At 44.3% G+C, this 14,019-nt stretch overlaps 1 protein-coding gene across 3 annotated transcripts in view; it reads left to right on the top strand.

The window, feature by feature from the left end:
* SYNGAP1 (synaptic Ras GTPase activating protein 1) overlaps positions 1-14,019 on the top strand; it is a 214,023-nt gene that overhangs the window by 154,474 nt on the left and 45,530 nt on the right. For all 3 annotated transcript variants that reach the window (XM_030197194.1, XM_030197192.1, XM_030197193.1), the window contains 2 exons: positions 2,502-2,680; positions 11,473-11,532. In XM_030197194.1, coding sequence (XP_030053054.1) covers positions 2,502-2,680; positions 11,473-11,532 — 239 coding nt within the window. The remainder of the gene's footprint in view (positions 1-2,501; positions 2,681-11,472; positions 11,533-14,019) is intronic.

Below are 14,019 nucleotides of genomic sequence, written 5' to 3'. Positions count from 1 at the left end.
AGACCTCATTTAATTTCTGCTTTTGTTCAAACGATATTGCACCTTTTATGTGGTTTGCATGCCATAACCCAGTATTACTGCTGTGCCCCGGAAGAAAATGTCATAAGAGATATATATTATATATTCTGCCCTTAAAATATGTCGCTGCTCAATAGCTGCTACCGATGCTTGTAAGCACACAAAGCCAGAACAAGTATTCTGTTCTACGCCAAAAGATATTGAACCTCTAAATGAGAAACAATAACTCAGGAGTATAGCATAAGATTTTTTTTAATGTCTTTATTTTTATCGATCGTTTATCAACAAGAAAGAGAAACACATTTAGTCATAATCAAGGTTGACATCACATCTTAGACAATTATCCACTCATAAGGTTCTTCAGGTATCTGAAAGTCATTATGGAGTCTAGAAGACTGGACAGATTGTTCGTGCTCTTCAGGGACCCTCAAAAATGTGATGCTGTCTCCAAAGTGATCATTGCGCTTTGGTTTAAGGATACCATTTCTTCCACCTATATTTTAAAAGGGAAGACCCTCCAAGGGTTTTGAGAGCCCATTCCATGAGAGAAATGGCAGCTTTGTGGATGGAGACATATGCCATGGTTCCAGAAGAGATTTGTAGAGTAGTGACATGGTCATCTCTACACTGGCTTGGCAAGCACTGTAGGCTCAATGTGGCAGCACAGTCGGAGGCTTACTAAGGACAGGGGTTTTCAGATCCTACCCATCTTATGGATTGCGTTTCTACATCCTGCTGGTTCTAGACTGGTCTGATGAGGACACTAAGGAAGGAGAAATTGGTAATTTTCTTTGCTTTAGTCCTGCCAGCCTGAAAATTAGCAGATAAGACATAATTTCTCCTTAATGGAAGAAGCAACTAACTAATCACATATACAAGAGCTAATACCAAGTCTTGCTTATCTATTTCTACTCTAGCTGAGATCATTTTATGCACATTTTTCTGACTTCACATGCATTTTTTCCTTAAGTTAGTAACCCTTATTTTCTATCTAATTCCTGTTATTCTCTGTTATCTGTCTGTATGTTCCAACTCTGCTTACACCCTGTGCTACCTATTAAGATGTTTTAATGTGTTGACAATAATTGTGAGTAGCATAAAATTACATCTGTTATATAGGTTGAGGCCAATGTTAATGAGGTCTTATTTCCAGAATATGGTACAGGCTCTTGTTTTGAGTAAACTAGACTATTGCAATGCCTTGTACCTTGGACTGATGAGTACTTACTCAGTGGAGGGCATTGCAGATTGTTCAAAATGCGGAAGCCAGATTGGTGGCTGGAGTTTCGAAAACAGCTCACATTTCTCCGGTTCTAAAACAGCTTCATTGGCTACCGGTGTTTTATAGAGTTAAATTTAAAGTGTTAACTTTAATTCATCAAGTGATATATTCTCATGCACCACAGTATTTTAAAGATGTCTTATGTGTGTATCACCCAAATAGAGCATTGCGTTTGGAGGGTGCACTACATTTATCCTCAGATGTATTCGCCGCAATTCGTTATTCAGACACACGAGCATCGGCATTCTCTGTAGCTGGAATATTATATTGGAATGACTTGTTAGCCAGATACCCTTATGTGTGGACAGACTCCAGTTTAAAAAACTATTCAAGACAAACTTGTTTGTTGGAGCATTTTTTAAAATTACTGTATAATGGACTGGGAGATGCTTTATTTTATTGTTTTCATTATGTATGTATTATTGGAAACCACCTAGGTATTAGGCAGGGTATGTTTTTTAAAATAAATAAATATGCTATAATGTGTGTTCGGCTTTGGTGAATTTCATGAAAAAGGTTGTAAATAAATCCTAATAAATAAATATACGGATATGTTCAGCTATGGGCTTATCATAAGTCTTGCTGAATATCTAGGTGGAGTTATCTAGATAATCTACCCACTGACCGACTCGCTGAATATTAGGCTGTAGGTGGCTGTGTGTGGCTGCTCATCAGAGAAGACTTTTCACCATGATGGATCTAGTTACCTAGTGCCTCTTTATGTACAGTGTCCTGTTAATGCATACAGACATTCAGTATTTGTATGTGGTGTTGATTTTTGAAACAGGTTAGCTTGCTAATTCCCCAATTTAGCCATTTAGACCCAGAATGTAAACGCCTGGCCATGCTGAGCAGCTAATGTTGGCCTCCTAGTCAGTCTAAGTGGCTAACTTTAGTTGTTCAAAAAGTGGATAGTCTTGGAGGGTGAGGTTGGGGGAGAGAAAGTTAGTGGTTAGCACTGATTTTCTGAACTAGCCAGATAATACCTGCAGCTGTTCCTGATCACAGAGATAGGTGTCCTAAATCCTGCCAGCATATTTATCCAACTAAATTTAGATGAATCTTAGTCACAACCTAGCTGTCTTGGTTCACCTTAGACAGTTATCAAATGGCCAGTTATGTTGGGTGCTCAGTGCCATTTTGTAGCTTGATCTCCTACTAATCAGTGTATGTGTTATGCTGTTCCATCTGTTTCTCCCAGGAAGCCTTGATGAAGTTGGGTCCTTTGCCCCGCCTCCTCAATGACATCAGCTTAGCACTCAGGAATCCACATATCCAACGCCAGCCACGCCACCAGAGTGAGAGGGTCCCACCCAAACCCATCATCATGCGAGGTCCCTCTTCTGATCTACAATCCTTCATGGTTCGAGACTTGAACAGGTGAGAGTCTAATAAAGAGGTCTTGCACTTTATTATTTATAAAACTGTTGGGCAGACTGGATGGACCGTTCAGGTATTTATCTGCCATCATTTACTATATTACACACCCATATTTCTTCTACTTATAAATATGTCAGGCGTGACCTGCAGTTTAGAGGGTAATTTTTTAAGGGCTTCCTAACTTATACATACTTTATTTTTGAAAATTACCCTGCAGAAAGCAAGCACACATTTGCACATTTCTCAGATTATTTTCCACACATATATACAATTTTTTTATTTAATTGTACTTACATCCCCACTTTATCCACCATCAAATATCAGTTCAATGTGGCTAACAAATGTTACTTATAAAGATTCTCCCCCCCCCCCCCCTCCCCAGTATAGTCTGTGCAAATTTGAAAAAGAAGCTATTGACATGCAGGCACACCAAATGAATCTTGAATATTGATGTCATCCTCCGTTTCCTTGTCTTTCTCCAGACCAGACCAGATGTATGGGCTGTGCCCTTCTACCAGTAGATGAATAAAATACTGAGTTCCACCCTATAAGGACCACTGTGCAGCCTGATTCTCTCCAGTATGTCTCTCTCTCCAGATGGGAGATGGATACTTGTGCAGCTGGATATTGACCTGAAGGGTGCAGAGACCTGGCTAGGGAGTTGATTGCCCTTCTGGAGGGTGGACAGTGTGGTGCATGGAAACCTGTAGAGTAGCTTATCCCCCTAGAGCTGGAGGAGTCCATTTCCTAACGAGCCCAACCCTATCTTGGTAAAAGATCCTACAGGCAGCGCTTCCACCAGATGGTGGCCTCCAATCTAGCCTGTTCAGGGTCCTGGGAGCTTTGGGATGGCCAGTGGTAAGACTGGGACTAAAGAATGACTGTGCCAGGAGTGGCATGCTTGTGCGGAAACATGCACAGGCGGTCAGCTTGGCAGAGAGCACAAAGTATTGCTTCAGGTGTGGGGACTACGCTGGGGGATTGTAGCATTTCACAGTATGCCACAGTGTATCAGAGACCCGATCCGATTGTGAGTCAGAGGGAGCATTGCTGTGGACTGCAGGTTCTGTGGCCTTTATTCAAGATGGCCAATGTGGTGCATCTGGAGAGTGTTGGCAGTATGAGATTCTGGCCATCTTGGTGTCAGAGAGTCATGTGTTTTCAGCAGCAGACCTCTCTTGGTTGATTCTGGAGGGAGCTCTGCTCTGGGTGGGCAGCTAAACAGTTTTCTTTACAGGTGTTGTCTGGGGGAGGGGGAGATCCTCCAGTAGATATTCGCCCCCCCCCCCCCCCCTGTATTTGTTTTACTGCTATATGAAACCTTTGTTGCAGTAGGGTCAGAGATCCCCCCCCCACACACACACACAAACACATCCAATTTAATGAACTTGCTTTGGGCAGAAGGCCCTTCTCATGCCCCTGCTAACCTGACTTCAGCCAAGGGACCTTATCTAGAGCCCATGGAAGACTAGGAGGAGTGGTTGGTAGCATCATCTCTTGGCTCCACGCTGGGAAGTGTGGAGGATGGAAAACATAGAGAGGGCAACTAGGAAAGGCTTGTGAGAGGAAGAGATCTCTATTTGAAAAGGGATGATCCATTGGTAGTCCAGTATTTCTGTAGGAACGAGCTGCTATTTGTGATTATGCAGCTACTGGAGATGCTCAGTGTAGCAGAAGAGCTGGTGAAGGACTCAGTAGCATCTGAAGATCCAACCTTGGAGGGAGTGAGGAAGCCCACAAAGTCCTTCCAGATCCACCAGGAAATCATAGCTCTTTTTCTGCAGCATGGGAAACTCCAGAGGCCAGTTTTAGAGTAGGTAGGGCGATGGGTAAACCCTACCATTAGCCCCAAAGAGAAGGAGAAGCTAAGACCCTAAAGGTCGATGCTCTGTTAACAGTGGTGGCCAGAAAAAACAGTATTTCAGTAAAAGATGGAGCTCTACTCAAAGATATATAGAATTGCAAGCTCTGGTCACTGCTGATGCAGGCTTTTGGAGTAGTGGCTTTGGCCTTGCAGACAGTGTTCTGCAGTGGCTGCATGTCCTGGGCCTGCTTACATTGGGCTCAGAAGCTTCCCACAGGCTTGCTGGAGGACAGGCTGTTGGATCCCAAAGAAGCCTCCAGATTGGAATCTAGGTTGGTTTATGTCGTAGACATCTGTTATGATTTGGTTAGAGCTTCAGCCAGGTGCATAGCAGTAGCAGACTCCGCCAGGAGCTTATTGTATTTATGGAACTGTAGGTGGACATCACCTCAAAGACTCAGTTGAGTAGACACCCTGAGGGGAGACTTCTGTTCAGGGAGGACCTGGAAAAACTTGTGAAAGATCTGAGGAAGGCCAAGCTTCAGAGGCTGCTCAAGGATCAACCTAGAGGGATTCCTAAGCCTCAAATCAGGCAAGCCAAACTTGAGAGGCTAGGCAATATCACCTGGGCAAGGGGCCCTCCTTTAAACGTTCTCAGTTTCTAACTAGGGAACAGTTGTTTTGGGCAGACCGGAAAGCTAGAGGGTGGGGGGGGGAGGTAAGCAAAAACAACAGGAGGGCCTAGAGGGGCTCAATGATGGGTAAGGGATCCTCTCCTCAGAAAAGCAAATAGGGGGACAGCTGTCCCAATTCTTCAAGTAGACTCGGGTCATGTCAGACTAGTGGGTCCTCAATGTCATTACGCGGGGCTACGCTCTGAAGTTTTCCCACTGTCTTGCAGATGCTTTTATGGTTTTCCCTTGTTGGGCCCCAGGTAAGAGAAAAGTAGTGTAGGCCACATTAGACAGGCAGCTTACCCTCAGAGCAGTGGTTCCTGTACCCAAGGAAGAGTGGGATACAAGTAGATATTTGATATATTTTATGGTACCCAAGAAGAAGGGTTCGTATAGCCCCATTCTGAATCTGAAGGGTGTAAACACAGCGCTAATGATCCTGAATTTCTAAATGGAAACCTTGCACTCTGCGATAGTAGCAGTGCATAAGGGAGAGTTTCTTAGGAGGCGTATCCCTACATTCTGATCTGGAAAAAGCATCAGAAGTACCTTCTATTTACAATCTTGGGGTCTCCTTACTACTTGCAGGCCTTACCCTTTGGTCTGGCAAAACTCCACATACATTTTCAAAGGTAATGGTAGCCACTCTTTGCAAGGAGAGTGTTTTGGTGCACCCATACTTGGACAACTGGCTCATTGAGTGAAGATGGAAGAGGAGAGCAAATGGGTGACTACCTGGGCAGTTCAGCTATTGCAGAGACTTGGTTATATTGTGAATGTCAGGAAGAGCAAATTGGGGTCTTCACAGTGTCTGGAATATCTGGGTTTACAATTTGACACCCTATATGAGACAGTCCCTGCTCAACAGAGCTTACAATCTAATCCTTCTGAGCAGGAAAGTGCCTCAACCATGGGACTATGTATGCAGGTTGTAGACTCAATGACTGCTATGATTAAGATGATTCCGTGGTCTCAGGTCCATATGAGGCTGTTCCAGAAGTCTCTTCTGGATCACTGATTACTCAAGATCAGAGTTATGTCACCAAGATATCCTGGAGGCCAGGGCCAGTTTAGGCTTGTGGCTACGGTCTCAGAATTTGAAGTAGGACATAGATCTGGAGCCAACAGACTGGCTAGAGGTGACAATGGATGCCAGCCTAATCAGTTTGGGAGATCATTGTCAGAGTCAAATGGCCAAGGGTCACTGGTTGGCATCGGAAGATCATTGGTTGATCAACAGGCTGGAAACAAGGTCCATTTGCATGGTTCTGCAGGCCTTTGAGTGACTGGTATGAGGCAGAGCAGTCTGTATCTTTCCAACAACGTCACAGCAGCGGTGTATTTCAATGGCCAGGAAAGAGTGCAGTGTGAACAGTGCAGCAGTGGCACAGGTCTCTCTCTTATTCAGAGGGGCTGAGGACCAGCTGAAAGCCTTGTCCGTGGTTCATACTGTGGGAGCCCAAAATGTTCAGGCAGACTTTCTCAGCAACTAGAGAAGAGGACTTTGAGAGAAAAAGGCTTCCTCAGACATTCAGAACTATTGTGACAGACCTCCTTTGGACCTGATGGCCTCACATTTCTTCAGTCAGAGGAAAGAGAGGGATTCAGAAGGTATAGATGCCCTGCTGCAGCCGTGTCCTTGGGAGGGAGTCCTGTACATATTCCCCCTGGCTTCTTTTGAGCAGGTTGGCACAGAGGATTGCGATGTACCCAGGACTGGCCATTCTCTTCATTCTAAATTGGCCCAGAAGGCCATGATTTGTGGACATGCTGAGGATTGGAGAAAGCCTCAGGCTTCCTCAAGGGAAAGGACTTTTGGCTCAGGGATCAGTAGTGATGGAAGACCTGTCTCCCTTCTCTCTTATATCTCCTTTCTCTATGGTTCTTGCTTTCTCACTTGACCTAGAAGCTCTTGATCTAGTTGATCACTCTCTCCTGCTTTCCTGTCTAGGTCATTTGGTGTGTCAGGTACTGTTCTTGTCTGGTTCACATCTTTCCTAGCTAACCGTTCCTCTTCCTCTTTGCATTCACTTGGCTGTGGGGTCATGCAGAGGTCTATTATTTCCCCCTTCTTTTCAACCTATTCTTGAGCCCATTAGCGATGCTTATTCAATCCACTGGAATTTCATTTTACTTTTATGCTGATGATATTCTCTTGATCTAGACCACCAACCAACTTCACCGGCCATCCAACCACTAGTGTTGCCTTTCTCTTATCTCCAACTGGCTTACTTCACATAGATTAGATTAAAACAGTAGCATGCTGGCTTACTGGTGGTCTTAACCCCACTTTGTTACCCCTGACTCTTTTTGGCAAAATATCTATCCAGTTGACTCTTTCCGCTACCTAGGTATTATGTTAGACTCGCAACTTTCCTTCTCCCACCAGATCTCAGGGTTATGTAAAACAGATTTTTTTCATTTGCCATCAGCTCCACTCAGTTCGAAGGTTTTTTGATGATGATACTTTTCATTTTTTGGTTCTTTCTCTGCTTGCCACCAGAATTGACTATTGTAATATTGCCTATATTGGCTGTTCCCACTCAAATGTTAGGAGACTGCAGACACTTCAAAACACCGCTACTAAACTACTATACTTTGCTCGAAAATATGACCACATTTCTCCTCTCTTCATCAAATCACACTGGCTCCCAATCAATAAACAGTTAATGTTTAAGACTCCTACTGTCACCTTTGAAGCATTTTGATTGAATATTCTCTTTACCTATCTAGCCTCATTATTCCTTACTCTCCAACACACCTTCTTGGCTGTATAACTGATCACCGTTTATGACTCCCCAGCCCCCTTTTTACCCAGCTTGAGTTCACTCAGCACCTAATTTTCTTTTTTGCAGCCCCTTCTCTTTGGACCTCTATGCCGCTTCCAGTCCATGCTGAATTGTCTTACAAGAAGTTCAAAGTTGCCTTAAAAACCTGGCTGTTTTGTCAAGTGTTTGATATTACATGAGGACTTTTCCGTCTTTCCCCATTGGTCCCGCAACTTCCTTTAATTTTCCTCTCTCCCCTCCATTCTTGCCTCTACAGCTACCTTTTCTGCCCTGGTTTTATGATTTTGAACCTTTCCTATAAACAGTGGAGTTCTTTTCTGTCCTTGCTTTGTTTTTAGAACTGTGCACCACTATGATAAGTACATAAGTAATGCCACACTGGTAAAAGACCAAGGGTCCATCGAGCCCAAAATCCAGTCCACGACAGCGGCCAATCCAGGCCAAGGGCACCTGGCAAGCTTCCCAAACGTACAAACATATTCTATACATGTTATTCCTGGAATTGTGGATTTTTCCCAAGTCCATTTAGTAGCGGTTTATGGACTTGTCCTTTAGGAAACCGTCTAACCCCTTTTTAAACTCTGTCAAGCTAACCGCCTTCACCACATTCTCCGGCAACAAATTCCAGAGTTTAATTATGCGTTGGGTGAAGAAACATTTTCTCCGATTTGTTTTACATTTACTACACTGTAGTTTCATCGCATGCCCCCTAGTCCTAGTATTTTTGGAAAGCGTGAACAGACACTTCACATCCACCTGTTCCACTCCACTCATTATTTTATATACCTCTATCATGTCTCCCCTCAGCCGTCTCTTCTCCAAGCTGAAAAGCCCTAGCCTCCTTAGTCTTTCTTCATAGGGAAGTCGTCCCATCCCCGCTATCATTTTAATCGCCCTTTGCTGCACTTTTTCCAATTCTACTATATCTTTCTTGAGATGCGGCGACCAGAATTGAACACAATTCTCAAGGTGCGGTCGCACCATGGAGCGATACAACGGCATTATAACATCCTCACACCTGTTTTCCATACCTTTCCTAATAATACCCAACATTCTATTCACTTTCCTAGCTGCAACAGCACACTAAGCAGAAAGTTTCAGTGTATTATCAACGACGACACCCAGATCCCTTTCTTGGTCAGTAACTCCTAATGTGGAACCTTGCATGACATAGCTATAATTCGGGTTCTTTTTTCCCACATGCATCACCTTGCACTTGATCACATTAAACGTCATCTGCCATTTAGCCGCCCAGTCTCCCAGTCTCGTAAGGTCCTTCTGTAATTTTTCACAATCCTCTCACGAGTTAACGACTTTGAATAACTTTGTGTCATCATCAAATTTAATTACCTCGTTAGTTACTCCCATCTCTAAATCATTTATAAATATATTAAAAAGCAGCATTCCTAGCACAGACCTGAGGAACCCCACTAACTACCATTCTCCATTGTGAATACTTCCCATTTAACCCCACTCTCTGTTTCCTATCCTTCAACCAGTTTTTAATCCACAATAGGACATTTCCTCCTATCCCATGACCCTCCAATTTCCTCTGTAGCCTTTCATGAGGTACCTTGTCAAACGCCTTTTGAAAATCCAGATACATAATATCAACCGGCTCCCCTTTGTCCACATGTTTGTTTACTCCTTCAAAGAATTGAAGTAAATTGGTCAGGCAAGATTTCCCCACACTAAAGCCGTGCTGACTTGGTCTCAGTAATCCATGTCCTTGGATGTGCTCTGTAATTTTGTTTTAGTATTAGCCTCTACCATTTTCCCTGGCACCGATGTCAGACTCACCGGTCTATAATTTTCCGGATCTCCCCTGGAACCTTTTATAAAAATTGGCGTTACATTGGCCACCCTCCAATCTTCTGGTACCACGCTCGATTTTAAGGATAAATTGCATATCACTAACAGTAGCTCCGCAAGCTCATTTTTCAGTTCTATCAGTACTCTAGGATGAATACCATCCGGTCCAGGAGATTTGCTACTCTTCAGTTTGCTGAACTGCCCCATTACGTCCTTCAGGTTTACCGTGAAGTCAGTAAGTTTCTCCGACTTGTCCGCTTGAAATACCATTTCAGACACCAGTATCCCACCCAAATCTTCCTCGGTGAAGACCGAAGCAAAGAATTCATTCAATCTCTCTGCTACGTCTTTGTCTTCCTTGATCGCCCCTTTTACCCCTTGGTAATAAACTATAAAGGTTATACTACCAAAGTGGTCTTAGTGCTGCTTTGAACGCAGAATCCATGTCTAGCCTATGCGAGAGTTTGGGATGGTAGCCTCTCAATTAGGGTTGCTGTTCAGCCAGTCCTTTCTCCAGGAGAGACTAAGAAAGGGCTCACAGTTAGCTTACCGAAAATGCAGGTGGAGGGCCCTTGCCTGTTTTTGAGGTCATGTTCAAAGTGTTCTATTGGGCCGTCACTCGAATGCGGTTCGGTTCCTTAGAGGAGCGATGGAGTTTCGGCGCTGGTGCAGTGGCTGCTACCAGTCTAGGATCTCAGCCTGATGCCAGGAGCATTATCACATCCCCCTTTGAGCCTCTAAGCAGAGCGTTATTAAAGGATCCTATGCTGAAGGTGGTTTTCTGGTGGCCATTTGTTCAGCAAGGAGAATTTTGAAGTTGCAGGCATTGTCTTGCAAGCAATCTTTTATAGAGTTTGCAGAGGCAGGAGTGTCACTCCGGATGGTTCTTTCCAGTTGATTTCATTGCCATCCTTTAGGAAGGATGACTGTGAAGCAGAATTGCATCTCCTGCATTGTATGAATAAGAGTAGGATTCTGATTATATATTTAGGAGGTCACACATGAATTTCGAAGGTTGGACAGATAGTTTATTCTCTTTGGCAGTCTGAAGAAAGGAGAAGCAGTGACTAAATTGTCATTAGCAAAATAAATCAAAGAAGCAGTATCATCTGCTTATATCCTTAAGGGAAGTGCTGTTCCAGGGGACCTTAAGGCTCACTCCATTAAAGGAGTGGCAGCATCCTGGGCAGAAGTGCCCATGGTTTTAGCCATGGAGATTTGTAGGGCGGCTATTTGGTCTTCCTTGCATTTTTTTAGAAAGCATTACCAGTTTGATGGTTGGGCCAGAGAGGGGGTGCCACCTTCATATAAGATGTACTTAGGGCTTTGGTTTCAGGGGCCTGCCTGGTGTAAGCAATGCTTTCTTTTATCCTACATGTCTGGATTGGTCTGGAGGATGACATGAAAGGAGAAATTTGGTCTTTTTACCTGATAATTTTCTTTCCTTGAGTCCCGCCAGACCAGTCACAAATCCTGTCTGTTACACAACATGGTAGGTGAATGGAAGAGTAGTTGATCAAGTGTTTTGGTCAGCGCTTGTATTAGGTGTTGTTTTTTTTAGTTCTAGGTGCAATTCTTCAGTCCCTGCATGTTGCTGTACTTAGGGAGGATTGTTAAGCTTTGATACAAGAAAATACTGGAGAGAAGCAGATTGCACATTACCCTTATAAGGTGAAACTCAGTCTTTTGTTCTCTATCTCTATTTGCTGTTAGGGGAACACAATCCACACGCCTGGACTGGTCTGGTAAAACTCAAGGAAAGAAAATTAGCAGGTAAGACTATATTTCTCATTTATTTGCATAAATGGCATTTAAAGTGACCTCTCATAATCTGCTTATAAACAATTTACACCCACTCTGCACTTTAATGTAGTTATGCCATTGGGGGCAACAGTTTACAGAAGCCATTTACTTGGGTGGATTGAATATCTGAAAATTCTCCAGCCCTTACACAACTAAAAGTAAGTAGGTGAGCTTGGGTGCATATGTAGATCAGGGAGGAATATTATGCACATACAGGGCAATTGACACACATACAATCTCACTACACACTATACTATAAGGTAGCGCATCTAAGTGCCTTAGCATGTAACTGCAAGGGGGCATACACATGGGTGGAGCATGGGATGGGAGATATATGGGCAGGGCATGAGCATGTCTCCAACTTACATGCATAATTTGTAGAGTGCTCTAAGTTACATGCGTTGCATGGTGCACTTAGGTGTGTCCATTTACATCTGCAGTTTGTCAGTGCAGATGTAAACTAGTATTCTGTTACTGTGTCTTGGTGCACAGATGCTGTTATAAAACTGGCTCTCAGCATGCAGCACCAGAATATAGAATTGTCTTCATGGATTGCATTTTCAAATCTGCACACCTTGGGGGTAATTTAGTAGAAGGGCCTCTCTGTGTGAAATAACAAAATGCAACTATTTTCGAAAGGCAACATAGGCACCCAGAACTAGCTCTAGTAGCTTTGAAGAAGGTGTAAATGTGTGCTTCCTTAGAGTCCCTCTGGACCAGCCCAGAATGTGACTGATGGGTCTCCAAGCAGGTGGAGACTAAACACTCTGACTCTAGAGAGAACCAATAAGAGCCCTGGCTAACTGGAACTAGACTCAGTATTATCAGTCTCCAGCAGGTGGAAAGTAGTGAGCCCTTTAGTCTCTTTTCTCAATTTTCTTCTTCGTTTAAAAAAAATAATAATAATAATAGAGTAGTGTAAGTGTAGTTTATGTTTTACATTCTATGTGTCTGTTAGCCTTTATTATTCTGTGCACCGGTGTCTCTTGCTTGGAGGCTGAGGCCCCCGGGGGGTCTCCTTTAGTCTCCGAGGTGCCAAACTTGGGTGGCTGGGTCCCCCCCCCCCCTTCCTCCCATTTAGTTCCCCTTACGGAGGGAATTGCAGTGTCCTGAGAGCTTGCCTCAACCTCTTCGGGGGGGGGGGGGGGGGGGGAGAGTGTTTTGAGGTCTGGGAGAGGCAGCCGTGTTTCAAAGAAAAGAACAGAAATCAGGCGCGAACTAGCAGGGCAGCTCTGTTTCGGCCTGTGTTGTGGCGGTACTGCTTTGTATTGTTGTAGCTCCAATTGCTATCATGGTCCCGCTTAAAAAAAAAAGCTTTCCAGATAACAGCTTCAGCGCTGTGTGGGAAGGGTGCGATGGCAGAGAAACTCCGCAGTTGTGTAGTTAGTCAATGGCGGGAACTCGGAGCAAGCGTTATCTGTAAATACTGCACTGCTGTGGGGTTATCAGAGGAGGCCGGTCCTTCTTTCCCCATGCCCTCTTTGGCATCCGCAGCGCTGCTGGACGCCAGGGCCGGTAAGGATAAGACGCCAGCTCCCATTTTGTTGCCATTTTGTCTGCGCAATCTATGGTAGAGGAGTGGCCTGCTTAGCAGCCGCTTCAGGCACCGAAGCACTCAGAATTAGCTCCATCGATGCAAACAGGGCTACTGCAGGGGGATTCTCTCCTGAGTTTGTCCAGCAGATGTACAAGGCCTTCTTGTTGCAGACATCAGGTTCTCCCTTAGGTGGGTGTTCAGAAAGAAAGGTGGTCTCAGCCAAGCATCCAAGGGTGTCCTGGGATCCAGAAGAAGATCTGTATCAGAGCCAGATCAGGAGATGTCCTCTCTGGAGAGCGCTTTTTTAGAGATGGTTTGCTTTCTGAGGATCCTGGTCCAGGGGATTCAGGTGCAGAGTCTTCCTTGCCAGGTGAGAACCCTTCAGTAGTCAGAATTTTTCACAAAGCAGGAGCTTATGTCTTTGGTTTCTTCTACCTTGCGTTTTGAGGAAGAAGTTCCCATGGCTGTGGAAGGCTTTAAGGTGACTCTCTTGGTGAAGGTAAGACTTTTCTCATGCACCAGGATATTAGTGATATTATTCAGGCACAGAGAGATGTGCCAGATTCTCCTTTCCGGCTCGCTAGGTCTATGATTCGTCTCTATCCAGTTCAGGATTCAGACAAGTCCCTTCTGAAGCCTCCAGTAGTGGATGCGGTGATCTCAGCCATTACTAAGAGAAATACAGTCCCCATGGATGGAGGCACGACTCTTAAGGACATTCAGGATAGACGTATGGAGGCTCTCCTAAAGAGCAGTTATGATGTCTCTGCTTTAGCAGTTCAGGCAGCTGTCTGTGGTTCTTTGGTAGCTCAAGCTTGTTTCCGCTGGTCTAAGAGGGTTTTGGAAAGAGCTTCGGATGATTTTGGTTTGATAGATGCCAAAGTGGCTAAGATTGAGATGGCTTCCGCCTTCTTGGTGGA

Source organism: Microcaecilia unicolor, chromosome 3 (genome assembly GCF_901765095.1).
Source record: "Microcaecilia unicolor chromosome 3, aMicUni1.1, whole genome shotgun sequence".
Classification (NCBI taxonomy): domain Eukaryota; kingdom Metazoa; phylum Chordata; class Amphibia; order Gymnophiona; family Siphonopidae; genus Microcaecilia; species Microcaecilia unicolor.
The sequence above is the reverse complement of the archived record's forward strand: the minus strand, read 5'-3'. Positions and strand labels throughout refer to the sequence as shown.